This window comes from Nycticebus coucang, chromosome 18 (genome assembly GCF_027406575.1).
Source record: "Nycticebus coucang isolate mNycCou1 chromosome 18, mNycCou1.pri, whole genome shotgun sequence".
Lineage (NCBI taxonomy): Eukaryota > Metazoa > Chordata > Mammalia > Primates > Lorisidae > Nycticebus > Nycticebus coucang.
The window spans coordinates 12,763,568-12,790,773 of NC_069797.1; the positions used below are offsets into that span (position 1 = coordinate 12,763,568).

At 40.4% G+C, this 27,206-nt stretch overlaps 1 protein-coding gene across 4 annotated transcripts in view; it reads left to right on the forward strand.

The window, feature by feature from the left end:
- The first annotated feature begins 2,340 nt into the window (after positions 1–2,340).
- Positions 2,341–27,206, forward strand: part of COPS3 (COP9 signalosome subunit 3) — a 43,659-nt gene continuing 18,793 nt past the window's right edge. Inside the window, exons 1-8 of one of the 4 annotated variants that reach the window (XM_053568431.1) lie at positions 2,341–2,495; positions 5,869–5,998; positions 9,500–9,612; positions 9,699–9,748; positions 11,668–11,760; positions 15,079–15,258; positions 18,886–19,026; positions 21,139–21,312. In XM_053568431.1, the coding sequence (XP_053424406.1) occupies positions 2,441–2,495; positions 5,869–5,998; positions 9,500–9,612; positions 9,699–9,748; positions 11,668–11,760; positions 15,079–15,258; positions 18,886–19,026; positions 21,139–21,312 (936 nt within the window). In that variant the 5' untranslated portion in view covers positions 2,341–2,440. Of the gene's footprint in view, positions 2,496–5,868; positions 5,999–9,499; positions 9,613–9,673; positions 9,749–11,598; positions 11,761–15,078; positions 15,259–18,885; positions 19,027–21,138; positions 21,313–27,206 lie in introns of those variants that run through there. The other 3 variants (XR_008375472.1, XM_053568432.1, XM_053568433.1) reach the window with 3 other exon arrangements.

The window sequence follows — 27,206 nt, forward strand, 5'->3', positions numbered from 1 at the left end:
TAAAAGAACAGATGATAAAATATATCTCCTTCATTCACTGCTGTGTCTCAGTTTATCATGAAGTATGTCTCAAGTAATTGCCAGATTTTACAAAACAATGGCTTAAAAATACAAGTTAGAATAATTCAAGGTTATCCCTGTAATCACTTCTCTTTCAGTTACTTTATTCTTGAAAGAAAGCAGGAAAGGTGGAATTACTTTTAGCTGTTTTGAAATGAGTGTAATTTGTGCGTGGGTTCATCTATAGGCCACAATCCAGATACTCTCAAATTCTAGTGTGCATCAGAATTACCCACAGGGCTTGTGAAACTCACATTGCTCAGAACCACCCTCACAGTTTGGGTATAGGAAATCTACAATGGAGTCCAAGAATTACCATTTGTAAGAGGTTCTTAGGTGATAATGATGCTGCTGGTCAGGAGAGCCATACTTTGAGAACAGCTATTACATCTAAATAGGAAACCAATTTTAAAGTATTATTTAGAAGCTGTGGTTAATCCTTTACTTCCCTGAAACATTTTGGCTTTCATTAAAATCCAAGTATATCCATGGTAGTGTACCCTATAAGTCAAAATCCAATTCCTTCCATAGAACATTCAGGAGCATTTACATCTCAGAGCACAGATATTAACATTATTCATCTAAACATCTCATATTAACCAACTGATTTTCATGTTTACTTTTTTTTATTTATTTATTTATTTATTTATTTATTTTTTTTGTAGAGACAGAGTCTCACTCTATGGCCCTCGGTAGAGTGCCGTGGCCTCACACAGCTCACAGCAACCTCCAACTCCTGGGCTTAAGCAATTCTCTTGCCTCAGCCTCCCGAGTAGCTGGGACTACAGGCGCCCGCCACAACGCCCGGCTATTTTTTGGTTGCAGTTTGGCTGGGGCCGGGTTTGAACCTGCCACCCTCGGTATATGGGGCCCGCGCCTTACCGACTGAGCCACAGGCGCCGCCCCATGTTTACTTTTAAGAGTACAATTATTACTATTTGAGGTAAAATGATTCAAGGTTCGATTATTATGTTTACATTTCATGTTAACTACTGCAATAGATTCTCAATTTGCTACTGCAACAGACTTTTAATTGGCTTTCTGAAGTTATCCATGTGAAATCAGACCAATCTTTTTAAAGTCCAAATCTGATCACACTGAGTGCTTACATAAAACTCTCCACTGTCTCCCAATCTTCTCAGAAAAATGTCCAGTATCATTAACATAGCTCACCTGATGTGGCCCCCGTCCACTTTACAGCTTCATTTCACTTTCCCCTCCAACAAAGAATGATCTCTCAGCTCCTCAATTTCAGCTAGCACAGCTCCTTCCCAAAACAGGGTCTGAGCACCATGCTGTGCCCTCACTTAACAAAAATTTCTTCTTCTCTTATGTTATTAACTTCTTGTTTTCATCAGAGCTCAATTTGTGCCATTTCCTCAAGAAAACCTTTCCTATTGTTCCCAGGTTAGGTCAAGTTCCTTGTGGCATGATTTTATAGAATCATATTCCATTCCTTTAGAGTACTAGCCCATTACTTCTATTGTCTTTAGGTGTTCTCTACCTGCAAGTGAGAAGGCCCAAGACTGTTTTACTCACCAGTGTATTTCACAAGGCATTGCTGGTGCTCAATAAACACGTGTTGGATGAAACTGTAGAATGCCTGCTTATTGTCTCAGTCCCTACTGTGTACCAAATCCTATGCAGGACCCTAAAAGAGAACTGAGAATATTTACAGAGATGCTTGACCTTAAGGAACTGCATGCCTGTTAAGAGAAAGAGATATGGTATCGACTATAGAGATGCACGTCTGTAGCAGTTAGAAGTGGCTATGTGAGTGAAGACATAGTCCCACGTGTTAGGTGCTGTCCCAAGTGGTGTATGTGGCTGAGGGACTGGGAAACCTTTACAGATGGGGAAAACTGCACAGCCACGAAACATGCTCAAAGTCACACTGATACTAAGTGGTAGAAAAAGTCAGGCTACTTGGCTCCAGAGTCTATTCCACCGCCTCGCTGGAAAAATGTCGTGGAAGGCATGGCAAGAAAGCTGTGTTTAACTGAAGGATTTGTCCAGGTGGAAAACCCCACAGCCATACCTAGCAAAATCCAGACAGGAAAATATGTGCTTAATTACCACTGTTCCTTCCTTTGCCACCATCCCCATTAAAAAGGGGAGGAATTTCACAAGAGCACGGAATAAAAACCAGGAGTAGGGGAGAAGGGGGAACTAAGTTCCGGCCACTGTGAGAGGAGGAACAGTTTCCATGGAAACAGGACCGGGTTCCCTACTAGGTGAGATCTCGCGGTGCTTGAGCCGGCGGAAGTGACGTCTCCGCTCGCGAGGCCCTCAGGTGGATAGCCGCGGCCCCTCCTCCCACAGCCGCCGACTTTTCCCGCGCGAGCTGTTTGTGCTCCTCTGGCCGTCTAGGGGGGAAAACATGGCGTCTGCCCTGGAACAGTTTGTGAACAGTGTCCGACAGCTCTCAGCTCAAGGTGAGGCTCTGGGCCGCCGGGTTGGGCCTGGGGCGGGTACCGAGGACAGGCCTGCATGCCCAGGTGCCAACGCGGACGGCTGAGATCGCCCTCTTAGTCCCGAGCCTCTTCTCCGCGGCTGGGCTTGGGATTGCGACGCATAGATCCGGGCGGGAGCGAGCGCGCTGAGTTGAGTAGCCCCTTCGCGCTCTTGGGCTCCGTTATCCCTGCCCACAGTCCTCCCCTCCTTCGAGATACCAGGAACCCCCTCCCCCCGGTCCCGGCCCCTTCCACTGGGGCTTGACAATTTGGGGGCGTGAATTCCGGGGACGCTTTCTGGAGTGGCCGTTGGCCACTTCTCTTCTCCTGCCTTTGGTGATTGGTGCAGCCCCCTGTCAGTCCCGCCGCCGCTCGGCCACCTCCACACTAGGCGGCTGGGAGCGGGCGAGAGGCTAGTTCTTTCTAGGCGTCCTCTCTCCCAGGCTTACCTGGGCCCGACTCCCCTGCCAGCAGGCTCACGTTCGGGAACCACTGCGCCTATTTTGGTCCTACGGAATGCCCAGGGAGCTCTCACCCATAGAGTACAGTTGTTAGTTACCATGGTGGTTTTGCCCTTACTTTTCCCGCTGTTCGTTTCATTCATCTCATTTGGATATACAGAATAATGGACTCGAAATTACAGTAATTAATTGCTGGTTGTGAAAGCCTTTTTATCTTGTGATTCAGTTTCTACGTCAGCAAAATAAAAGAAGTCCCTAGTTTATTACAGAGTTGTTGGGAAGATTGAATGAGATTACCATGTAAAAGTACTTGGAACAGTGCCTGTCATGCGGGGTGCAATACAGTTACATTTATCGTTGACGGCCATTAATTGTAAAGTTCTGGAAGCTTCATGACCTTGGACAAATCACCTTTAATCTCTTGAGTTGTTTTTTTTTTAAGAGACAGGGTTTCACTATGTCGTCCTCAGTAGACATGGCGTCATAGCTCACAGCAACCTCCAACTCTTGGGCTTAGGTGATTCTCTTGCCTCAGCCTCCCGAGTAGCTGGGACTACAGGCGCCTGCCATAACGCCCGGCTATTTTTTTGTTGCAGTTTGGCCGGGGCCGGGTTTAAACCCGCCACCCTCAGCATATGGGGCGGGCGTCCCACCCACTGAGCCACAGGCGCTGACCTCTCTTGAGTTTTCATTTCTTAAAATAGAGGGGTGCTGTCTACCTCACTTTTGTAAGTTTAAATGATCTTGTACGCAGTTCTGTATAATAAATATTTCTCTCTCTTTCCTTATGATCAGTAGAAATTAGGTTCATGGATAAGGCCCAGACTTGCATTTTCTGTGCATGAAGAAACCATTTGTTTGTTTTTGCCACAGTTTATACTTTTGGGTTGTAGTGTGGTTAGATTCGGGTTGGAAACGTGTGTTTAATTTTCCTGGGTCAGTTTTCCTCATTTATAAAACAAGTTGAATCATGTACCTGCTCTCTGTAAGACACTGCTTTAGAAACAGTCTGCTAGGCAGAAATATGACAGCTTTCACTGCCTTCAGCACCTGTGCCTCACATTCACTGCATCATAAATATTTCTGAGTTTCTGTTTACTTTTTTGTTCTGAGACCGGGTCTTGCTCTGTGGTGCAGGCCTCCTGCTTCAGCCTCCTGAGTAGCTGGGCCTCCAGAACGTCACCCACGCCTGTCTAATTTTTAAATTTGTTTTGTAGAGACAGTGTCTTGCTCTTGCTCAGCCTGGTCTCCAACTCCTGACCTCATGCAGTCCATCTGCCTCAGCTTCCGAGAGTGCTGGGATTATACACATGAGCCAGAATGCCCAGTCCCTTCCCACTTCTTGATTTCCGATGACTTTTACTTCTCTCTGTGCCCATTGGTTTAGTTCCAAATTATTAGGGAGTATGGGATGTTTTTGTTTTTCCATTCTTGAGACACTTCACTTAGGAAAATGGTCTCCAGTTTCATTCAAATTGCTGCAGAAGACATTAATTCATTCCTTTTTATGGCTGAGTAGTACTCCAATGGTGTGTGTGTGTATATATATATATGTATATATATACACACACACAAGTTTTGTTAATCCACTCATGAATTGATGGATTACATCAATTGATTGTACATCTTTGCGATTGTGAATTGTGTAGCAATAAACATTTGAGTACTAGTTTTTTTTTTTTTTTTATTAAAATGATTTGTTTTCCTTTGTGTTCTTTTACTAAGGAAAAAATTATGCAGTTGCTGATAGAACTATAACAGGGAAACAATTGAGGTTAATGCCTCTGGACTTAGATATACCCCCACCCGCATTACCAGAAAGAGTGTGGCCATTTTATCTGTCATAAGAATAACCGTCAAAATCAATGAGTCTACTTTGAAGTACTGAATCAGTCCTAATTGATTCTGTACCTTGGTTATTAAAACGTAGTGGTAAAGGGGAAAGACAGATGGATCAATTAGGAGATTAATTCAACAAGATGCTGGTTAATTGACTGTTAAGCTAGCACTGTATTCTGAAGCTAGACAAACAGTCCCTCTATCTGAGGATACTTTGAATTACCTGAGTACTACAATCGCATGCCATGCAAAAAGGGCCCAGAGAAGGCAGATACCCAACTTAGTCATAGGGAAGGGTCCAAAGAAGGCCTAAGCTAGTTTTTGAATGTTAAGTACGAGTCAGGTAGTAGAGGATGTGAGGAAGAGGGATTGAGAACAGCACATGTAGAAGCATAGAATGGAGAGAACATAGAATGTTGGTTTTCTGAGTTTAGTGCTGTACAGTGTGAGAGGATATAGCAGGAAGTGAGGCTGGAGAGGCTGCAGGGAGCCCTTACTGAAGGGCCTCAGTAAGCCATGCTGAGACATTGGACTTCTTAAAGTCATTGGAGTAATTTGAGTGAATTTGCATTTTAGAAAGATCAGATAGAACTAATGTGGTTGGAGGAGAGAAAGATCAAAGTAGGCAAATCATTTAGAAGATTTCCAGGCAAGAAATGATGATGATCTAAATTAATGCAGGGAGGAGAGAAAGAACGGAATGAAGCTGAGAGACTTAGGATGTAAAATTAAATCCTATTTGGTGACCTTTTGGACACAGGGAGGGAGATACAAGGGGTGGTGCTAGTAAAGTACATTTTTGGTTTGGGATATTGGAAAAGGGAATGGAGGAAAAGGAGAAACTTTAAGGGCCCAGAGGGAGATAGGAAGTCTGGTGTACAGGGAGGTTGTTTCACTTCATTGGTCTTTCTGGGTCCTCATCTGAAATGGAGGAGATTAAAAAAAAATTATCTTTACACAGTTGAAGCTCTGAAGTACAAAGTCTCAAAGTCTATGGTTAGAGTTACTTTAGTTTGGTTAGTCCTATAACTGAATGATAGTGTTTATGTTTCCAGGGCAAATGACACAGCTTTGTGAACTGATCAACAAGAGTGGGGAACTCCTTGCAAAGAACTTATCCCATCTGGACACTGTGCTTGGGGCTCTGGATGTACAAGAACACTCCTTGGGCGTCCTTGCTGTTTTGTAAGGGGCATCTTCTTTTATAGCTTTGTGCTTGTTAAAACTGAACACTGCACTTTCTGGCTTTATTTATTTTGGTGTAAAAAGTAAACTGTAAAACAATGAGCTTTTTTGCAAAACTAACATCATAATAGTTACATTTTACTCATTTTAACTAATCATTGCTTGTTATATTTTTTCAGTTTTAGCTTTTTTAAACTCTGTATATACAAACTTGAAATTTTTTTTTTTTTTTTTTCTAGAGACAAGAGTCTCACCTTATCGCCTTCGGTAGAGTGCCGTGGCATCACACAGCTCACAGCAACCTCCAAATCCTTGGGCTTAGGCGATTCTCTTGACTCAGCCTCCCAAGTAGCTGGGACTACAGGCGCCCGCCACAACACCTGGCTATTTTTTTTTTGTTGTTGTTGTTGCAGTTTGGCCGGGGCTGGGTTTGAACCCGCCTCCCTTGGCATATGGGGCCAGCGCCCTACCTGCTGAGCCACAGGTGCCGCCCACAAACTTGAAATGTTTTTAAAAATGAATGGCCATCTCAGTTGTGGTGCTATAGTTTGCATTTATTTGAATACTTTTATTGTTGTAATCCATAGGATTGTCCCTGTTTTCTAAATTGGAAAATAGAAGAATGGTGGGACAGGACATGGTGGAACATACTGAATGAAAATATCATTGATGCAAAGCAACATTGTTTAAAATTCCCTTCAAACAAGTTTAAGCTGTTTAAAACCAAATTAAATAGACTTTATTTTAATTGGGGTTCCTTGTAACTCTGTGTACTTGACAGTAGAATCTTTTTTCTCTTGATGTTTTAGTATTTTAAATTGGGATATTATGGTTGTTGTGAAATTTGAAATAATATAAATAAACAGAGTAAGAAATAGACTTTAAACGAGGGTCTGGCTTCACTCATTCTAGGATTCCTGAGACAAAAATATGTGTCAGGAACAGAGTTTAAAAAAGAAACTTTGTCAGAATGAAAGGATCTTGGCTCGGTGCCTGTGGCTTAAGCGACTAAGATGCCAGCCACATACACCTGAGCTGGCAGGTTTGAATCCAGCCCGGGCGGCCAAACAACAATGATGGCTGAAACCAAAAAAAAAAAAAAAAAAAAGTAGCCGAGTGTTGTGGCAGGTGCCTGTAGTCCCAGCTACTTGGGAGGCGGAGGCAGGAGAATCTCTTGAGCCCAGGAGTTGGAGGTTGCTGTGAGCTGTAATGCCACAGCACTCTACCCAGGGTGACAGCTTGAGGTTCTGTCTCAAAAAAAAAAAAAGAAAAGAAAAGGAAGGGTCTAGAGCTGTAATAGAATAGCCACTAGCCATATGCAGATATTTAAAGCAAAAGTAATTAGAGGCTCTGTGCCTGTAGCTCAGTGGTTAGGGCACTGGCCACAACACCGGGGCTGACAGATTCCCTGCCCAGGCCTGCCAAACAACAACGACAACTACAAAAAAAAAAAAAAAAAAATAGCTGGGCATTGTGGTGGGTGCCTGTAGTCCCAGCTACTTGGGAGACGGAGGCAAGAGAATCTCTTAAGCCCAGACTTTGAGGTTCCTGTGAGCTGTGACGCCATAGCACTCTACTGAGGGCGACTTAGTGAGACTGTCTCAAAATAAATAAATAAATAAATACATAAAATTAATTAAAGATTCAGGTGCACTTGCCAAGTTTTAAGTGCTCAGAAGCTACATGGAGCTTCATGATCTTGTCTTGGGCAGGACAAATGTAGGACATGTCCACCATTGTAGACAGTCCTACTCAGCAGTGCTGGTAAAGATTTCCACCACTGTTTTCTTATTTATGTAAAAGAATAGATGGCGTGCATGTTTTATATACACATATGCTCACATACATGTATATCAGGAGAGATAATGTACCTGAAAGCATTTTGAAGCTACAAGGTGTTTATCATTGTTAATCAGTTAGATAATGTATGGAAAACCCTGAGCTACTAGCTGATTGCCTTGGGTTTAAATCTATATTCTTCTAATTACAAGGTGTGGGGCCCTGAGATTCATATTTTTATTTATAAAGTGGAAATCACAATGCCTTCCTGACCTGTTGTGAACCCCAAATGAAATTGTTTCTAACACATTTTAATAAGCACAATGTTATTATAGATGTTAGGTGACATTGTTAAGTCAAATAATACTATAACTATATAGATGGAAGTAGACAAACTAAAAGATGTAGGAAAAAATTGCAAATGATAATATCCATTTCATTTTTCTTGAAATTAGTTTCAATAGTTTCTTTCTTTTTTTTTTTTTTTTTTGCAGAGACAGAGTTTCACTTTATGGCCCTCGGTAGAGTGCCGTGGCCTCACACAGCTCACAGCAACCTCCAACTCCTGGGCTTAAGCGATTCTCTTGCCTCAGCCTCCCGAGTAGCTGGGACTACAGGTGCCCACCACAACGCCCGGCTATTTTTTGGTTGCAGTTTGGCTGGGGCCGGGTTTGAACCCACCACCCTCGGCATATGGGGCCGGCGCCCTACTCACTGAGCCACAGGCGCGCCTTTCAATAGTTTCATTGAAGTTTATTATAGGCAATGCCTAGTGGTGGTGGCATGTATGATTTCTCCCCTAGAATCTCAAATGCCCTCTCAGAGTATTTCCTCATGGCACTTGATGGCACCATCTGCTGAATTTCTTGGGGTGGACCATCTGAGTCCTCCTCCTTTGTACCCCCGTGTTCTTCTTGTCCTGTTCTTCAGCTAGTTCTGGCAGCCTCTCCCCTACCCCGTTTCCCCGAAAATAAGACAGTGTCTTATTTTAGGTGTGCTCCCAAAGATGTGCTAGGTCTTATTTTCAGGGGACGTCTTATCTTTCCTGTAAGTAGGTCTTATTTTCGGAGGATGTCTTATTTTTGGGGAAACAGGGTAGATAGGCCACACAGCTGGCAGCAGTGTTGTCAGCCTGAGCCACTGCAATAGTCTCCAGCAGTGCATAACTCTCATTCCTGGTCCCCTTAGTACATTCTCAGAGCAGGAAAAGCAACAGCTGATTTTTTTTTTTTTTTTTTTTGTTTAAAGAGTTGGGAGTCTTGCTTTGTTGCCCAGGTTGGGGTGCAATGGTGTGAGCATAGCTCACTGTAACCTTAAAGTCCTGGGCTTAAGTGGTCCCCCTGACTCAGCCTCCGAAGTAGCTAGGACTACAAGTGCACACCAGCATGCCTGGCTAATTTTTTTTTTATTTTTGTTAGAGACGGGGGTCTTGCTCTTGCCTCGGCTGATCTTGAACTCCTGGCCTCAAGGGATCTTCCCAACTCAGCCTCCCAACGTGCTAGGATTGCAGGCCTAAGCCACTGCACCCTAGGTTCTGTATCTTGATGTGCAGAAGAACCAGGCCAGGAGAATCTCATGAACTCTGGTTCTTCATTTTTAAAAATACTACTGCTCATTTAATTTCATAGAGTATTATAGGCAGGAGAGACTTCTTGCATGAGTTGCTTCTACATTTTACTCCATGAAATATCGGGTAACTCAATTCTTTTCTCCTTATTGTAGGTTTGTGAAGTTTTCTATGCCCAGTGTTCCTGACTTCGAAACATTATTCTCACAGGTTCAGCTGTTCATCAGTACTTGTAATGGGGAGCACATTCGATATGCAACAGACACTTGTAAGCTAAATAATATTTTATTTTCCATTGAATATGGTTTTCCTTGTAGCTCTTATATTTTCAATATTTTATTATTGTTTATCTAGTTGCTGGACTTTGCCATCAGCTAACAAATGCACTTGTGGAAAGAAAACAGGTAAGAAATATTATTTAAGTATTCATAGTTCTGTTACAACATGTATCTGACTTACACAATTAAGCAGTTTGTTAAGATTTTGGGTTAGTGTTAAGTATCCCAACACTTAGATATTTGTGGTCATTTGAGAGTACTCAAAGCCTTTGTTATAAGGACAGCTGGTCCATCTGTCAAGTGAATGAATGAGTTGGTGGCACAGGATATAGTGCCCCAAGGAAGGCTACTTGTGGTGGTAGTGGTTGGTTTTGGAAACTATCAACCTAGGACTTTTTATGTTGTATTTAGGTTTTTTGTTAATTTTTTTCTGTTAACTTTTAATTATGACATAAGTTTAGTATTACAAGGAACTGTAAGAATAAGACAAACAGTTTTTATGTACTCATCACCCAGATTCTCCAAATGTTAACATTTACCACTTTTTCTTATTTTCTTTCTCTTCTTGTTTTCTGAGCTTTTGGAAAGTAGATTGCAGATAAGTTGTCCTATATCCCTAAATACTTCATTGGTGCTTACTAAATAGTCTTTTACATACCACAGTTCACGTCCATCAACATAGACGTGAACACTGATATCTATAGACTCTATTTAGATTTTGCCAGCTGTTCAGCCAATGTTTGTTATAGCAAAAGAAAACCTTTGATTGTGGGTTGCCTTATCTTACTGTGTGTTGTTAGTCTCTTTTAGTCTGAAACAGTTCTTCAGTCTTTATCTTTTTGACGTTGCCACGAAAGTTATACTTTGGGTGTTTCTTTCTTTCTTTTTTTTTTGTAGAGACAGTCTCACTTTATGGCCCTCAGTAGAGTACTGTGGCCTCACACAGCTCACAGCAACCTCCAACTCCTGGGCTTAGGCGATTCCCTTGCCTCAGCCTCCCGAGTAGCTGGGACTACAGGCGCCTGCTACAACGCTCGGCTAGGGTGTTTCTTTTTGATTTGAAATTGAACCTTAAGATTAGTAATTTGAAGGAAGCTAGAAAAAAACAGTTGGTATTTTATAAGAGTACTAAATGAACTCTTTGAAAGTGATGGTAAAAAACAATTAACAAGTCTTTGTTGAAAAAGCTATATAAATTTGTCAGCTATTTTAGTCTCCTCTGCTGTCCGGAGACTGATTATGCCTCACTTGACATTCAGTCTTTTATTTTTTGAGCCAGTATCTCACTTTGTTGCCCAGGCTAGAGTGCCATTGCCTTAGTCTAGCTCACAGCAACCTCAAACTCCCGGGTTCAAAATTCTCTTGGCTCAGCTTCCCGTGTAGGTGGGACTATGGATGCTGCCACAATGCCTAGTTAATTCTTCTGTTTTTAGTAGAGGCAGGGTCTCACTTTTGCTTGGGCTGGTCTCAAACTCCTGAGCTCAAGGGATTCTTCTGCCTCAGCCTCCCAAAGTGCTAGGATTATAGGTGTGCCACCTGCGTCTGGCCAATCCTCAGGTTTGTTATTTGTAATTAGTCCAGGAAGCAGTTTGTAACTTGTGGGATTAGTTTCAACAGTAATTTACTACTAGGTAAGGACTAGGCTGCTTTATAGGAGAATACCAACATCCTCTATGCGCAATCAAGTTTTCAAAGCACAAGCTTGTATCTATTGTAAAAAATTTGGAAAATTTTTATGTGTTTAGATGTAAATATAATGAACTGTTGAGAAAATGATGTTTTTGCTTGCCAATTATAATAAAAAAAAAGCTCATGATTTTTAAAATGGTGCTGAATTACCTAAAAATTCTAAGAAAAGTATAAGAAATGTTATGTTTTCTGACTGAATAGGGACAGAAATCCTCCTGTAAGAGTATGGAAACCTCATATTGCTATTTAAAGGAACCTATCAATTAGTGTTATTTTTTGTTTGTAAGTGACAACATAAGATTCCAATGTGCTGCCATCTTTGAGAACTTATCTGAAAGAGATGTCATTTCTGACAGCCCCTGCGAGGAATTGGCATCCTTAAGCAAGCCATAGACAAGATGCAGATGAACACAAACCAGCTGACCTCAATCCATGCTGACCTCTGCCAGGTGAGCAGCCATGGTGTATGACTCACACCAATCTCAAGTCAGAGCTGTGAGATTGTTTTGGGATTTGCTCAACATTGTATTAGACAAATGAAGGCAATTTGGTGGATTTTGTGAGATGTTTTAAAAGTTGCAACATGTAGGTACATCTATTATATTTAATAAGTCCTAGATGCAAACTGGATGAGGCTCACCTAGTAAGCTTGTAAGACGGGGTAATTAATGATTTTAACATTTAAAAAAACCCAAGTGTTTCATCTGAAGAAATCGTAAAACCTGGGAATAAACACAGGTAGCTTCTTACACCTTAAAATTTATTCATTTGTTTATCTTAAAATGTTCCAAAGATATTTTATGCACACACAGGCAGGTATGAATATATAATTTCTAATTTTTATACAGATTTTAATCTGTGTAAACTTTTTTGTGTACCTTGCTTTTTATCTATAATCTTGGAGATTATGTATAGCAGTTTTTTATAGTTTCAAAGTATTCTATAATGTGGGTAGATCATAGTTTTAACAAGTTGCATAGGGCGGCGCCTGTGGCTCAGTCGGTAAGGCGCCGGCCCCATATACCGAGGGTGGCGGGTTCAAACCTGGCTCCGGCTGAACTGCAACCAAAAAATAGCTGGGCGTTGTGGCGGGCGCCTGTAGTCCCAGCTACTCGGGAGGCTGAGGCAAGAGAATCGCTTAAGCGCAGGAGTTGGAGGTTGCTGTGAGCTTGTGTGATGCCATGGCACTCTACTGAGGGCCATAAAGTGAGACTCTGTCTCTACAAAAAACAAAAACAAACAAGTTGCATAGGGTATTTACATTGTTTCTTTTCTCGCTCTTTTTTTTGGAGACAAAGAGTCTCTTTTTGTTGCCCTAGGTAGAGTGCTGTGGCATCACAGCTCACAGCAACCTTCAATTCTTGGGCTTAGGTGATTCTCTTGCCTCAGCCTCCCAAGTAGCTAGGACTATAAGCGTCTGCCACAATGCCCAGCTATTTTTGTTGCAGTTGTCACTGCTGTTTTAGCTGGCTCAGGCCGGGTTTGAACCAGCCACCTTTGGTATATGGGGCCAGCGCCCTACCCACTGGGCCATAGGTGCTGCCCTTTACATTGTTTCTTTAATAAATAATATGGATGTGGAATATTTCAGACACATGTTCTATATATCTTTTTTTTTTTTTTTGCAGTTTTTGGCTGAGGCCAGGCTTGAACCCACCACCTGCAGTATATGGGGCCAGCGCCCTACTCCTTGAGCCACAGGTGCCGCCCCCAGACACATGGTCTAGTTTCTCATGATGATGTGCATTCTTTTTTTTTTTAATCTCTTAAAGATTTGTGGTTGAGATATAAAGTACTTTAGTAAAGTGCTAAAGTGTATAGCTTGATGAGTTTGTATTTATGTCTACACCATGTCACTATTATCTAGATCAGTGGTTCTCAATCTTTCTGATGCCTTCTAATGCCGTGACCCTTTAATACAGTTCCTTATGTTGTGGTGATCCCCAACCATAAAATTATTTTCGTTGCTACGCAACAACTATAATTTTGGTACTGTTATGAATTGTAATGTAAGTATCTGATATGCAAGATGTATTTACATTTGTTACAAAGGGGTCGCAACCCACAGGTTGAGAACCGCTGGTGTAGATAGAGAACTTTTTTTAAGTGCTTGCTTTCTTGAAAGCTTGTTTGGAGGTTCTAGCAGAGGAGTGCAGCTACTCATATACCCTTGACTAAAGAATGGTCCTCTAGGCTGGGCGCCTGTGGCTCAATTGGCTAAGGCGCCAGCCACATACACCTGACCTGGCAAGTTCGAATCCAGCCCGGGCCCACCAAACAACAATGACGGCTGCAACCAAAAAATAGCCGGGCGTTGTAGCGGGTGCCTGTAGTCCCAGCTGCTTGGGAGGTGGAGGCAGGAGAATCGCTTGAGCCCAGGAGTTGGAGGTTGCTGTGAGCTGTGATGCCATGGCACTCTACCCAGGGTGACAGCTTGAGGCTCTGTCTCAAAAAAAAAGAGAGAGAATGGTCCTCTATCCAGGAAGATTGTCGTCTTCCACCAAGCACACAGCTTCAGGAGGGACGCACATGGAGCAGTGAGGGAGGAAGGGGACACCTGCCTAGCCAGCCAGATCAGCCAAATCAACCCTGGTGATCAATGAGGTGACAGATGTCGCAGCCAGATCACTCTCACATCCAAGTGCTTCCTTTCTTGAGTTATATAAGACAAATGTAGGGTACTACACTTGCCTAAAGGATTCAAAACAGAAAAAGATTAATTAAAGAAAAGACTTATATTTTTATCACATCATGCTGGTCTACTTGTATTCCACAAGTTCAATAAGGAGAAAAAGGACATGTTTTTACCCATCTGTCAACAGATGGGTGGTGGGTGGGTTAAGTGATAACTGAGCTTTGTCTGTGGAGTTCCGTTTATTCTCAGTTCATCTGTTGTGTACTCCATCTTATAGTGGGTTAATTATTATTTTTTTTAATAAAGAAATGCTCTTTGGGCGGTGCCTGTGGTTCAAAGGAGTAGGGCGCTGGTCCCATATGCCAGAGGTGGTGGGTTCAAACCCAGCCCGGACCAAAAAAAACAAAACAGAAAGAAGTGCTCTTTTATTCTCAGTAGTTAAGAAAATGGAGTAGGCTCCTTTTCTCCTGGAGGGTTAAAAGAAAAAAGATAATGGAATAGAGATTGAAGATTCCTGATCTGAAATCCAAAATGCTCTAAAATTTGAAACTTTGGGGGTCTTGATATGACCACCAAAGGAAATGCTTATTGGAGCATTTTAGATTTCAGGTTTTTGGATTAGGGACATTCAGCTGGTTTGGATTATGCAAATATTTCAAAATCTAAAATACTTTTGGTCCCAAGTGTTTCAGATAAGAGATACTAACCTATGATGTGTTGAAATTTAATCAAGATCCTTTTAATTAATAAAATGTAAGATAGGGTGGCACCTGTGGCTCAGTGAGTAGGGTGCCGGCCCTATATGCTGAGGGTGGCGGGTTCAAACTGCAACAACAAAAAAAATAGCCCGGCATTGTGGTGGGCGCCTATATTCCCAGATGCTCGGGAGGCTGAGACAAGAGAACCGCCTAAGCCCAAGAGTTAGAGGTTGCTGTGAGCCATGTGACGCCAGGGCACTCTACCGAGGGTGGTACAGTGAGACTCTGTCTCTACAAAAAAAAAAAAGAAAGAAAAAAAAATAAAATGTAAGATAAAATTACATGTTTTTGAAATTTCTGGAATCCATGAATTTTTCTGCTCATACCTCGTAGGCTAAAATTAAAGCGATGATTTGATTTCCATTTGCTCACAGCTTTGTTTGCTGGCCAAATGCTTTAAGCCTGCTCTGCCGTATCTTGATGTGGACATGATGGACATCTGTAAAGAGAATGGAGCCTATGATGCGAAGCACTTTTTATGTTACTACTATTATGGGGGAATGATCTATACTGGGCTGAAGAACTTTGAAAGAGCACTCTACTTTTATGAACAGGTAGGTAATGATCTCTCTCCCCTTGAGATTGTCTTGAACTCTAGTGATGAAAAACATGTTCCCTTAGGTTTAGAGCTGGAGTGGATTAATCCCAGAGCCTTTGAGTGTCTTCACTCAGAGGTCCTTTCAAAGACTGATTTTCTGTGATCATGTAAGTGGTAGTAACTTGCTTCTGAAGTTGAAGAGAAGAGCAGTAATGGATAGCTTCTAATCTAGGCTTTGCCACTTACACCCTATTTTGGGGTAAGTTATGACATCTCTTAACCTTTTTAGGGAGGATTGAACTGAATGAACTTTGATGTGTCTTCTTATTCTAAAACTGTGTTTTGTGTTTTGTTAAGTCTTATATATTTTGATCAGTATAACATTCTCATGATTTAAAATTCAAAGGATATTAAGTAGTACATAGTGAAAAGTCCCTGACACCCTTGTCTGTGTCTGTGTAATGGTCACTGATCACATAGTTTGGTATAATATTTTGGAGGCTTACTGTCTGGAAAAGAGATATATAATACTGATTAATACCAGTGTTTAATTTGTAGCATGTATTAAGTAAAGGATTCTAAGCATTGGAAGAGCTCTCAGTTTGGTTGTAATTCTGACACACGACACACATACGTATATGTGGCAGTGCCACAGTGAGTAGTCGATGAGCTTTGCTGAGGGCACCTGTGGAGGGCCGCTATTTGTGCTATTAGGCAGGCGCAGTGTCATTAAAGGACGTGTCCCCAGTCAGGTAAAAATCTTCAAAGTACTTCTCTTTAAGATTGCACATTCAGAAAAACAGTACAACCATACTTGATAGCCACTGAATGCATTATCATAGCAAAGTATTGATCTTGAAATACAAAGGTGATGTGGGCATTAAAGAGGCAGGAAGGTATATAGTACGCTCAGGAAATATTTCTATGACAAATAGTTACAATATTCAAAACATTTTTTTTTTTGTAGAGACAGTCTCACTTTATGGCCCTCGGTAGAGTGCCGTGGCCTCACACAGCTCACAGCTGGGCTCCAACTCCTGGGCTTAAGCGATTCTCTTGCCTCAGCCTCCTGAGTAGCTGGGACTACAGGCGCCCACCACAACGCCCGGCTATGTTTTGGTTGCAGTTTGGCCGGGGCCGGGCTTGAACCCGCCACCCTCGGTATATGGGGCCGGTGCTCTACCGACTGAGCCACAGGCGCTGCCACATTTTTGATGTCTATAGGTATAATCCTTTTGTCTGAAAATATACTTATTCCCTAATTTTGACCTAATGACAGCATTGTCTAGTATTAGTCTCCTTCATACAGCTGTGTTTTTTATTTTTTGGTGGGGAGATTTTGAGAGACATTGTCTCAGTCTGGTCACCGGCTGGAGTGCAATGGCATGACCATAGCTCACTGACCGTGAACTCCTGGGCTCAAATGATCCTCTCTCCCTAGCTTCCTGAGCAACTGGTGGTGTACACCACCATTCCCAGCTAATTTTTTAATTTTTGTAGAGACGCGGTTTTAATGCATTGCCCACGTTGGTCTTGAACTCCTCCTCGTCTCAAGTGATCCTCCCACCTTGGCCTCCCAACGTGCTAGGAGTATAGACATGAGCCACCACATTCAGCTACAACTGTGTTTTAATGGTATCATTGCAGTTGCAGATGATTGTTAATATCTTAATTTCAGAAAGTGATTTTTTTTTTTACAGCTTTAAGAAGAAATTCCAAAAGAAGGAATATAGAGAAAAATTCAGATCATATAGCACTGTATAAAACAAAAACTAAAAATAGCTTCATTTTCTCAGATCAACATTCTTAGTTTACTAGTTCTTAGTTAATGGGAATTCAAGTTGATTATAGTATTTAAAAATTAAAAGTGTTGCAGTGGGAATCTTTTTTTTTTTTTTTGAGACAGTCTCACTATATTGCCCTCAGTAGAGTGCCATGGCGTCACTGCTCACAGCAACCTCAAACTCTTGGGCTTAAGTGATTCTCTTGCCTGAGCTTCCCACGTAGCTGGGACCATAGGTGCCCACCACAATGCCTAGCTATTTTTTGTTGTAGTGTCATTGTTTAGCTGGTCCAGGCTGGGTTCGAACCCGCCAGCCTTGGTGTATGTGACTGGTGCCATAACCACTGTGCTATCGGCACTGAGTCTGCAGTGGGAATCATTGTACATGTGCTTTGATGCACGTACATGAGTGGTTCTGTAGCTCAAAGGAGTGCCTCATAGGCTCAGTGATTTGGGTTTTGATATGTAAGACGTAGGCTGATATGAATGAGTATGGTAGTTTTCAATTCTTTTATAAATCTGATGAAAGGAAGTGAAAAGGTACCCACAAAATGAGATATTTGTGGATCATATTTCTGATGAGGAACTTGTATCCAGACTATATAAAGCCCTCTTACAATTCAACAATAAAAATACCAAAATTTAAAAGTGGACAAGAGATTTGAATAGATACTTCTCTGAGGAAGATATACAAACCCTAACCTTATTGTGGCCAATAAGCACATGAAAAGATGCTTATTATCATTAGTTATTAAGGAAATACCAGTTAAAACCACAGTGTGATATGGTTCATACATACCTTATATGGCTAAGATTTAAGAAGATAGCCAATAACAGGTGTTGAGAATCTGGAGAAGTTAGAACCCTTATAATTGTTGATGGAGTTGTAAAATGGTGCAGTCACAATTTGATAGTTCTTCACAATGTTAAACATAGTCACTATATGACCAAACAATTTCACTTCTAGGAATATACCCAAGAGAAATGAAGACATATCCACACAAAAACATAATACACCAGTGTTCATAGCAGTATTCAAAATAGCCAGAAGGTAAAAACAATACAAATGTGCATCAGTGGAGGACTGGATAAACAGTGGGGCGGCGCCTGTGGCTCAGTTGGTAGGGCGCCGGCCCCATATGCCGAGGGTGACAGGTTCAAGCCCGGCCCCGGCCAAACTGCAACCAAAAAATAGCCAGGCGTTGTGGCGGGCGCCTATAGTCCCAGCTACTTGGGAGGCTGAGGCAGGAGAATCGCTTAAGCCCAGGAGTTGGAGGTTGCTGTGGGCTGTGTGAGGCCATAGCACTCTACCGAGGGCCATGGGGTGAGACTCTGTCTCTATAAAAAAAAACAAAAACAAAGTGTGATATATACACACAGTGAAGTGTTATTCAACCGTAAAAAGGAATGAAGTATCCATATATACTACAACATGGATGAACTTTGAAAACACTAGATTGAATTAAAGAAGCCAATCAACAAAAGACCACATATTTGTATGAAGAGTCTATAGAGACAGAAAGTAGATTTGTGCTTGTCTGGTCCTGGAGACGAGGAGACAATGGGAAATGACTGCTAAGGTAGGAGCTTCTCTTTGGGGCAGGGGTCAGGTGAAAATTAGGTATTGGTGATTGTTTTGCAACATAATGAATATACTAGAATCCACAGACTTATATAATTGAATATACTATGTGAATTATATAGCTGCTATAAAAATAATGGGCTGTTTAATGTCAGTACTATTGCTTTATAATTAAAGTGACACATGTGGTTAATGGTTATCATTAGTTATTAAGGTTAATGGCCTTTTGTTCCTGCAGCATGTTCTGTCTTCACACTAAATATTCTTCTCTTGCTCAGGCTATAACTACTCCTGCCATGGCAGTCAGTCATATCATGTTGGAATCATATAAGAAGTATATTTTAGTGTCTTTGATATTACTGGGAAAAGTACAACAGCTACCAAAATATACATCTCAAATTGTGGGTAGATTCATTAAGGTAAGTTTTTAAAATAAAATGATAGCAATTTCTTATATGAGCATGTTCAGTACATAAAGAAATTATAATGATATAGTTCTTTAATTTTATTGTATAGTGAGTTTGCTCTCTTTGTAGTTTCAAATTAGTAGATATTTCTTAAATGTCCTCTGGGAGCTGCAGTCAAGTCAGAATCACTTAACTCCATTCCAGTCCATATTAATCTGGTCACCTGATTGACATAGATTATTACTCAGGAACCTGTTTTCCAACTTCTGCTCTAGGTACTTAACAGCTCTTGTAGCTGTGCTTGTTTAAGCTCCTGTAAGTGTTGACTTTTTTTTTTTTTTAATTTCTTCATTATGTTTTAGCCAAAATATAGGAAAAACAGTGCTGCTTTGATTGAACTCTCAGTTTGCACAAGTATTTGAAATCTTATTAGAGCTCTTGAATGAAGGTCTCTGCTCATTAAACTTTTACTTCACTTCTCACTGACAACTCTACTTTGAAACCATTTTTAAAAATATAACTCTTGGCTCGGTGCCAGTAGCTCAAGCGGCTACGGCGCCAGCCACATACACCTGAGCTGGCGGGTTTGAATCCAGCCCAGGCCCGCCAAACAATAATGACGGCTGCAACCAAAAAATAGCTGGGCATTGTGGCGGGTGCCTATAGTCCCAGCTACTTGGGAAGCAGAGGCAGGAGAATTGCTTGAGCCAAGGAGTTGGAGGTTCCTGGGAGCTGTGAAGCCATGGCACTCTACCTAGGATGACAGCTTGAGGCTCTGTCTCAAAAAACGAAACAAAACAAAAGTATAACTCTTGCTTTACAATTTTTTAAATACAAGCTCAGGATTTAACACAAATTTAGCAGTACAAAAGTGTTAGGGGGTCATATTCATTTTGATAACAATTTTACCCTTATTGTCTTTGTCCAGAACTCAGAATTTTAAGATACCAATCAGAGCTTCTTCCTAAAGAGAAGATTTTCATGTTTACTTACAGAAGCTAGTGTCCGTAAGGTTAAGAGCCTTGTTGTGGTTCTAAGGGATATAGGCTGCTTAGTCATAGTCAGGGAAGAGGGGAAAAGGATTCTCACAGAAAAGTGAGGGGGAAGGCAGGGCAGGCTTAGGGCAGCCTAACTCAGATCATTTTAGAGAACTCCCATGAGTCCTTCTGGTGAGCCCTGAGCTGGCCTGTTTTATGCTTTTATAAAGTAGTATTTTCATGGCTTAAGGACATCATTAATAAGATTGATGATTTATTTATGATACTGTAAATGTCAAAGAGAACCCGAGACTTAGAGGTGGGTTTAGATTCAGTTTCTACCTGTTGGTGGTTCTCCTCAGGACCCCTCCATATTCCCTTGGGCCGCTGCCCTAATTTCTTAATATTTAACTTAGAGGATAATGTATATAAAATGTCTAAAGCACTTAGGCTCTTAGTAGGTCTGCAGCCACTGCTAGTCTTTCTTCTTGGTAATGGAAGTATGAGATTGTACCATTGAATCAGGTGAGAAGGGGGTATGTGAGTGAGAGTTAGGAATAATGGACATTTTGCCTTCTTTTTTCCGCAGTATAATTTATCAGTAGAAAAAGATAGAACCACTGATAAAGACTTGCATGCCTTCATTAAATTCAGTGGGCTTTCACCCGCTGTACCATCATTTACTCTGCAGTCCAAAATTTTGTTGACAGTTACTCCATAGTGAAGTCTTAAAACCTAGGTATTTGCTTTGGGTAAATTATAATTTGTTAGGTAATAATATGTTGTTACTTACAACAATATCATAGCTCATATAGCAACCTCCAACTCCTGGGCTTAAGCGAGTCTCTTGCTTCCACCTCTCAAGTAGCTGGGACTACAGGTGCCCACCACAATGCCCAGCTATTTTTTTTGGTTGTAGCCATTATTGTTGTTCAGCAGGCCCAGGCTGGATTCGAACCTGCTAGCTCAGGTGTATGTGGCTGGCGCCTTAGCCGCTTGAGCCACAGGTGCTGAGCTGGAATGTACTTTCTTAAAATACATTATTTTTTAAAAATTATTATTATTTTTTTGCTTCTTGTGAAAATCTGAGTCTTCTGAAATTTTAATCTTTCTTTCTTTTTTTTTTTTGCCTCCTTCAAACTGTTAGCCTCTTAGCAATGCATACCATGAGTTAGCACAAGTTTATTCAACCAATAACCCTTCAGAGCTTCGAAACTTGGTGAACAAGCACAGTGAAACTTTCACTCGTGATAACAACATGGGACTGGTGAAGCAATGCTTGTCATCTCTTTATAAGAAGAATATTCAGAGGCTAACAAAGGTAAGGAAAGTGCCACACTTAGATGGCATCTCCTGACTCCCCACGGCCTTATTTCTCTTCTCTCTTTTCAGTGCAGAGGAAGGAGATATAGGGATGAAGTATAGCAGAATGTCAGTACTAAGAAGAGCTCCCTCTTGTAATTGGTTTCTTAAAAAGAGGATAATTTATACCTTTTGGTATTTTAAGGGCGAGGGCAGGGTATTTGAGAAGAGGAGCAGGGAAAGGGGACAGAAAGGTAGAAAACAGGACTACCCTGCACAACAGAGAAAGGTGACCTTAGAGAGCCAGCCTGCTCCAGACTGGTAGGTGTGGCACACTGGTGACATGACCTTAACCAGGCTGGGAATATCTCAGGCTATGCTGATCTCTATTTGAACTTCTTATTTGAGTATAGTACTGTTCTGACATTACCATTTAGGCCATGGTTTTACAAGCTATTGTTTTCAAGATGAAAATAACCTGCTGGTTTTTGATTATAGAAAATATGCTTATTATCAAGTGTTTAAGCAGCATAGAAAAATGCAAAAAAAAAAATGAAATCTTGTCTGTGTTAAGAAGGCACATACTGTCACCTCTCTGCCTTTTGGCTGAGATGAGGTGTAAGAAGGCATATGCTGCAAGTAATAGGAATCCTACTACAGCAACTTAAACAGAGGATTACTTAGATCTAGTAGTTTACAGCTGGTGAGATCATGGTGAACCTCTTTCTGTGCATATCCTCTGCCCTGTGTCAGCAGTGATAGTGTTGGGCAAAGAAACCTAGGAACCAGAATAGGTGCTGTTTATTGTAAGGTTACCTGGCAGTGGGAAAGGATGGTGGATTTGCTGGTGTGGAGACCTAGGGCTAGGGGAAGGTGACCCCTAGCATGCTGGAGAAGCTAGAGAAGAAGAGTGGTGAGTCAGGGTAGTTGTGGAGACAGGTAAACCACATAAGGATAGTATAAATGCTTCTAAGGAGAAGAAGAAGGAAGATGAGGAGAGGATCACTAAATGAAAGAAGGAATTCCTTACAAATATTCTAGTGAAAGTAACTATAACTTCCTGACTGAGGAAATTAACAATGAATTTATGAAAAGTTAATTTATGAGAAGAAAATGAAGGATATGAAAGAGAAAGCAATTCAAGAGACATCAAAAACAAGTGTAATCTGGCCAGGAGTATGGTGGCATATTCCTATAGTGTTAGCTACTTAGGAGATGGGAAGATCACTTCAGCACAGGAGTTCAGGTCCAGTTTGAGCAACATAGTGAGATGCCCTATCTCTTAAAAAAAAAAAAAAAACAAAAAAAACAAATAGAAAGTGTAACCTATCAGCCAGAGAAAAACCAACTTGGCCTGCAATTTATTTTATTTTTTAAATTTTATTTTATTATTAAATCATAGTTGTGTACATTAATGCTATCATGGGGCACCATACACTGGTTTTATAGACCATTTGACATATTTTCATCACACAGGTTAACATAGCCTTCCTGGCATTTTCTTAGTTATTGTGTTAAGACATTTATATTTTATATTTACTACGTTTCACATGTACCATTGTAAGATGCATTGTAGGTGTAATCCCACCAATCACCCTCCCTCTGCACATGCTCCCCCCTCCCTCTCCTCCCTCTTCCCCTTCCTCATATTCTTAGGTTATAACTGGGTTATAGCTTTCATATGAAAGCCATAAATTAGTTTCATAGTAGGGCTGAGTACATTGGATACTTTTTCTTCCTTTCTTGAGATACTAAGAAGAATATGTTCCAGCTCCATCCATGTAAACATGAAAGAGGTAAAGTCTCCATCTTTCTTTAAGGCTGCATAATATTCTATGGTGTACATATTCCACAATTATTAATCCATTCATGGATTGATGGACACTTGGGCTTTTTCCATGACTTAGCAATTATGAATTGGGCTGCAAGAAACATTCTGGTACAAATATCCTTGTTATAATGTGACTTTTTTGGTCTTTTGGGTATATACCTATTAGAGGAATTATAGGATTGAATGGCAGATCTATTTTTAGATCTCTAAGTGTTCTCCAAACATCTTTTCAAAAGGAATGTATTAATTTGCATTCCCACCAGCAGTATAGAAGTGTTCCCTTTTCCCACATCTATGCCAACATCTCTAGTCTTGGGATTTTGTGATATGGGCTAATCTTACTGGAGTTAGATGGTATCTCAAAGTAGTTTTGATTTGCATTTCTCTGATGATTAAGGATGATGAGCATTTTTTCATATGTCTGTAGGCCATACGCTTGTCTTCTTCAGAGAAGTTTCTCTTCAAGTCCCTTGCCCAGCCTGTGATGGGATCACTTGTTCTTTTCTTGCTTATACGTTTGAGTTCTCTGTGGATTCTGGTTATTAAACCTTTGTCGGAGACATAACCTGCAAATATCTTCTCCCATTCTGAGGGCTGTCTGCTTGCTTTACTTACTGTGTTCTTGGCTGTGCAGAAGCTTTTTAGTTTGATCATGTCCCAGTAGTGTATTTTTGAAGCTGTTTCAATTGCCTGGGGGGTCCTCTTCTTAAAATATTCGCCCAGACCAATTTCTTCAACAGTTTTCCCTGCACTTTCTTCTAGTATTTTTATAGTTTCATGTCTTAAGTTTAAATCTTTAATCCAATGTGAGTCTATCTTAGTTAATGGTGAAAGGTGTGGGTCAAGTTTCGGTCTTCTTCAGGTTGCCAGCCAGTTCACACAGCACCATTTGTTAAATAGGGAATCTTTTCCCCACTGAATGTTTTTAATTGGCTTATCAAAGATTAAATAATGGTAAGTAGCTGGGTTCATCTCTTGGTTCTCTATTCTGTTTCATAGATCTACCTCTCTGTTTTTGTGCCAGTACCATGCTGTTTTGATCACTATCGATTTATAGTATAGCCTGAGGTCCGGTAGCGTGCTTCCCTCTGCTTTGTTTTTATTTTTGAGTAATGTCTTGGCTATTCGAGGTTTTTTTCTGATTCCATATAAAACCAAGTATTATTTTTTCAAGATCTTTAAAGTATGACACTGGAGCTTTAATGGAGATTGCATTAAAATTGTATATTGCTTGGGTAGTATGGACATTTTGACAATGTTGATTCATAGTTCTCTTTATAGAGATCTTTCACGTCCTTTGTTAGGTAAACTCCAAAATATTTTATCTTCTTTGACACTACTGTGAATGCAATAGAGTCCTTAACTTTTTTCAGCTTGACTATTGTTGGTATATATAAAGGCTACCGATTTATGAATGCTGATTTTGTAACCTGAGATGCTGCTGTATTCCTTGATCACTTCTAAGAGTTTTGTAGTAGAATCCCTGGTGTTTTCCAGATATACAATCATATCATCTGCAAAGAGCGAAAGTTTGATCTCTTCTGACCCTATATGGATACCCTTGATCGCCTTTTTTTCCCTAATTGCGATGGCTAAAACTTCCATTATAATGTTAAAGAGTAGTGGAGAGAATGGGCAACACTGTCTGGTTCCTGATCTGAGTGGAAAGGATTTCAATTTAACTCCATTCAATACAATATTGGCTGTGGGTTTGCTGTAGATGGCCTCTATCAGTTTAAGAAATGTCCCATTCATACAAATTTTCGTAAGTGTTCTGATCATGAAGGGATGCTGGATATTATCAAAAGCTTTTTCTGCATCGATTGAGAGAATCATATGGTCTTTGTTTTTTAATTTGTTTATGTACTGGATTACATTTATAGATTTACGTATATTGAACCAGCCTTGAGACTCTGGGATAAAACCGACTTGGTCATGATATATAATTTGTTTGATGTGTTGCTGGATCCTGTTTGTTAGGATCTTGTTGAATATTTTTGCATCTATATTCATCAGTGATATCGGTCTATAATTTTCTTTTCTTGTTGGGTCTTTCCCTGGTTTGGGGATCCGGGTGATGTTTGCTTCATAGAACGTGTTGCGTAGTCTTCCTTCTTTTTCTACCTTTTGGAGCAGGTTAAGTAATATAGGTACTAATTCCTCTTTAAAGGTTTGATAGAATTCAGACGTGAAACCATCTGGTCCCGGGCTTTTCTTTTTAGGGAGGTTTTGTATGGTTGATGCTATTTCCGAATTTGATATGGGCCTGTTCAACATTTCCACTTGATTCTGGCTAAGTCTTGGAAGGTGACGTGCTTCCAAGTATTGGTCAATTTCCTTCAGATTTTCATATTTCTGAGAATAAAGTTTCTTGTAATATTCATTAAGGATTTTTTGAATTTCTGAGGAGTCTGTTGTTATTTCGTCTTTGTCATTTCTGATTGATGAAATTAGAGATTTTACTTGTTTTTTCCTGGTTAGGTTAGCCAAACGTTTATCTATTTAATTGACCTTTTCAAAAAACCAACTTTTTGATTTATTGATCTGTTGTATAATTCTTTTGTTTTCAATTTCATTTAATTCTGCTCTAATTTTTGTTATTTCTTCTACTGGGTTTGGGGTTGGAATGTTCTTCCTTTTCCAGTTGCTTGAGTTGTCCCATTAAGTTGTTAACTTCCTCTCTTTCTGTTCTCTTTAGGAAGGCTTGCAGTGATATGAATTTCCCTCTTAGGACTGCCTTTGTGGTATCCCAGAGGTTCTGATAATTCATGTCTTCATTGTTCTTTTGTTCCAAAAATTTGGTAGTTTCTTTCTTAATCTCATCTATGACCCAGCTATCATCCAGCATAAGGTTATTTAACTTCCATGTTTTTGTATGAGTATGCAGATTACTGATGTTACTGAGTTCAACTTTTATTCCATGGTGGTCCGAGAAGATGCAAGAAATAAATCTATTCCTTTAAATTTACTGAGGTCAGACTTGTGACCTAAGATGTGATCGATTTTGGAGTATGTTCCATGGGCTGATGAGAAGTATGTGTATTCATTTGTGTTGGGATGGAATGTTCTGTAGATGTCTGCTAAATCCAAATGTTGGATGTTTTGGTTTAAATCTAAAATTTCTTTGCTCAGCTTCTTCTTGGAGGATCTATCCAACACTGCGAAAGGAGTATTGAAATCTCTGACTATTATGGAGCTGGAGGAAATCAATTTGCTCATGTCTGTTAGAGTTTCTCTTATAAATTGAGGCACATTCTGGTTGGGTCCATAAATATTAATAATTGAAATCTTATCATATTGAGTATTACCCTTAACAAATATGAAGTGACCATTCTTGTCCTTCCTTACTTTTGTTGGTTTAAAGCCTATTGTATCTGCAAATAGAATCGCAACACCTGCTTTTTTCTGATTACCATTTGCCTGAAATATGGACAATTATCCTTTCACCCTGAGTCTATATTTATCTTTTAAGGTAAGATGTGATTCTTGTATGTAGCAAATATCTGGCCTGAGTTTTTGTATCCATGCAGCCAACCTGTTCCTCTTTAGAGGGCGGTTTCAGCCGTTCACATTAATGGAGAATATTCATAAGTCTGGTAAAATGTTGAGTATCGAGCTTTTCGAAAGTCTAGTGGACATTGTTAATCCTTTCACCACTGTGGAAGTTGGAGTTTGATCAAAAGTTTCTTGGTGAGTTTACTTTTGTGGTAGAGGATTGGGCTGGTCATTATGGAGGATAGGTCTGAGAATATCCTGAAGAGCTGGTTTGGTTATGGCAAATTTTGTCAACATGTGAATGTCATTAAAGTATTTAATTTCTCCATCACAAATGAAACTCAGTTTAGCTGGATACAGAATCCGGGATTGAAAGTTATTTTGTTTTAGGAGATTAAAAGTTGATGAGCACCCTCTTCTGGTTTGAAAAGTTTCAGCAGAGAGATCTGCAGTCATTCTAATATTCTTCCCTTTGTAGGTAATGGATTTCTTACATCTTGCTGCTTTCAGAATTTTCTCCTTCATATTAACTTTAGTGAAGTTAATATGAATGATTAACTTCATGTTAATGATATGCCTGGAGGATG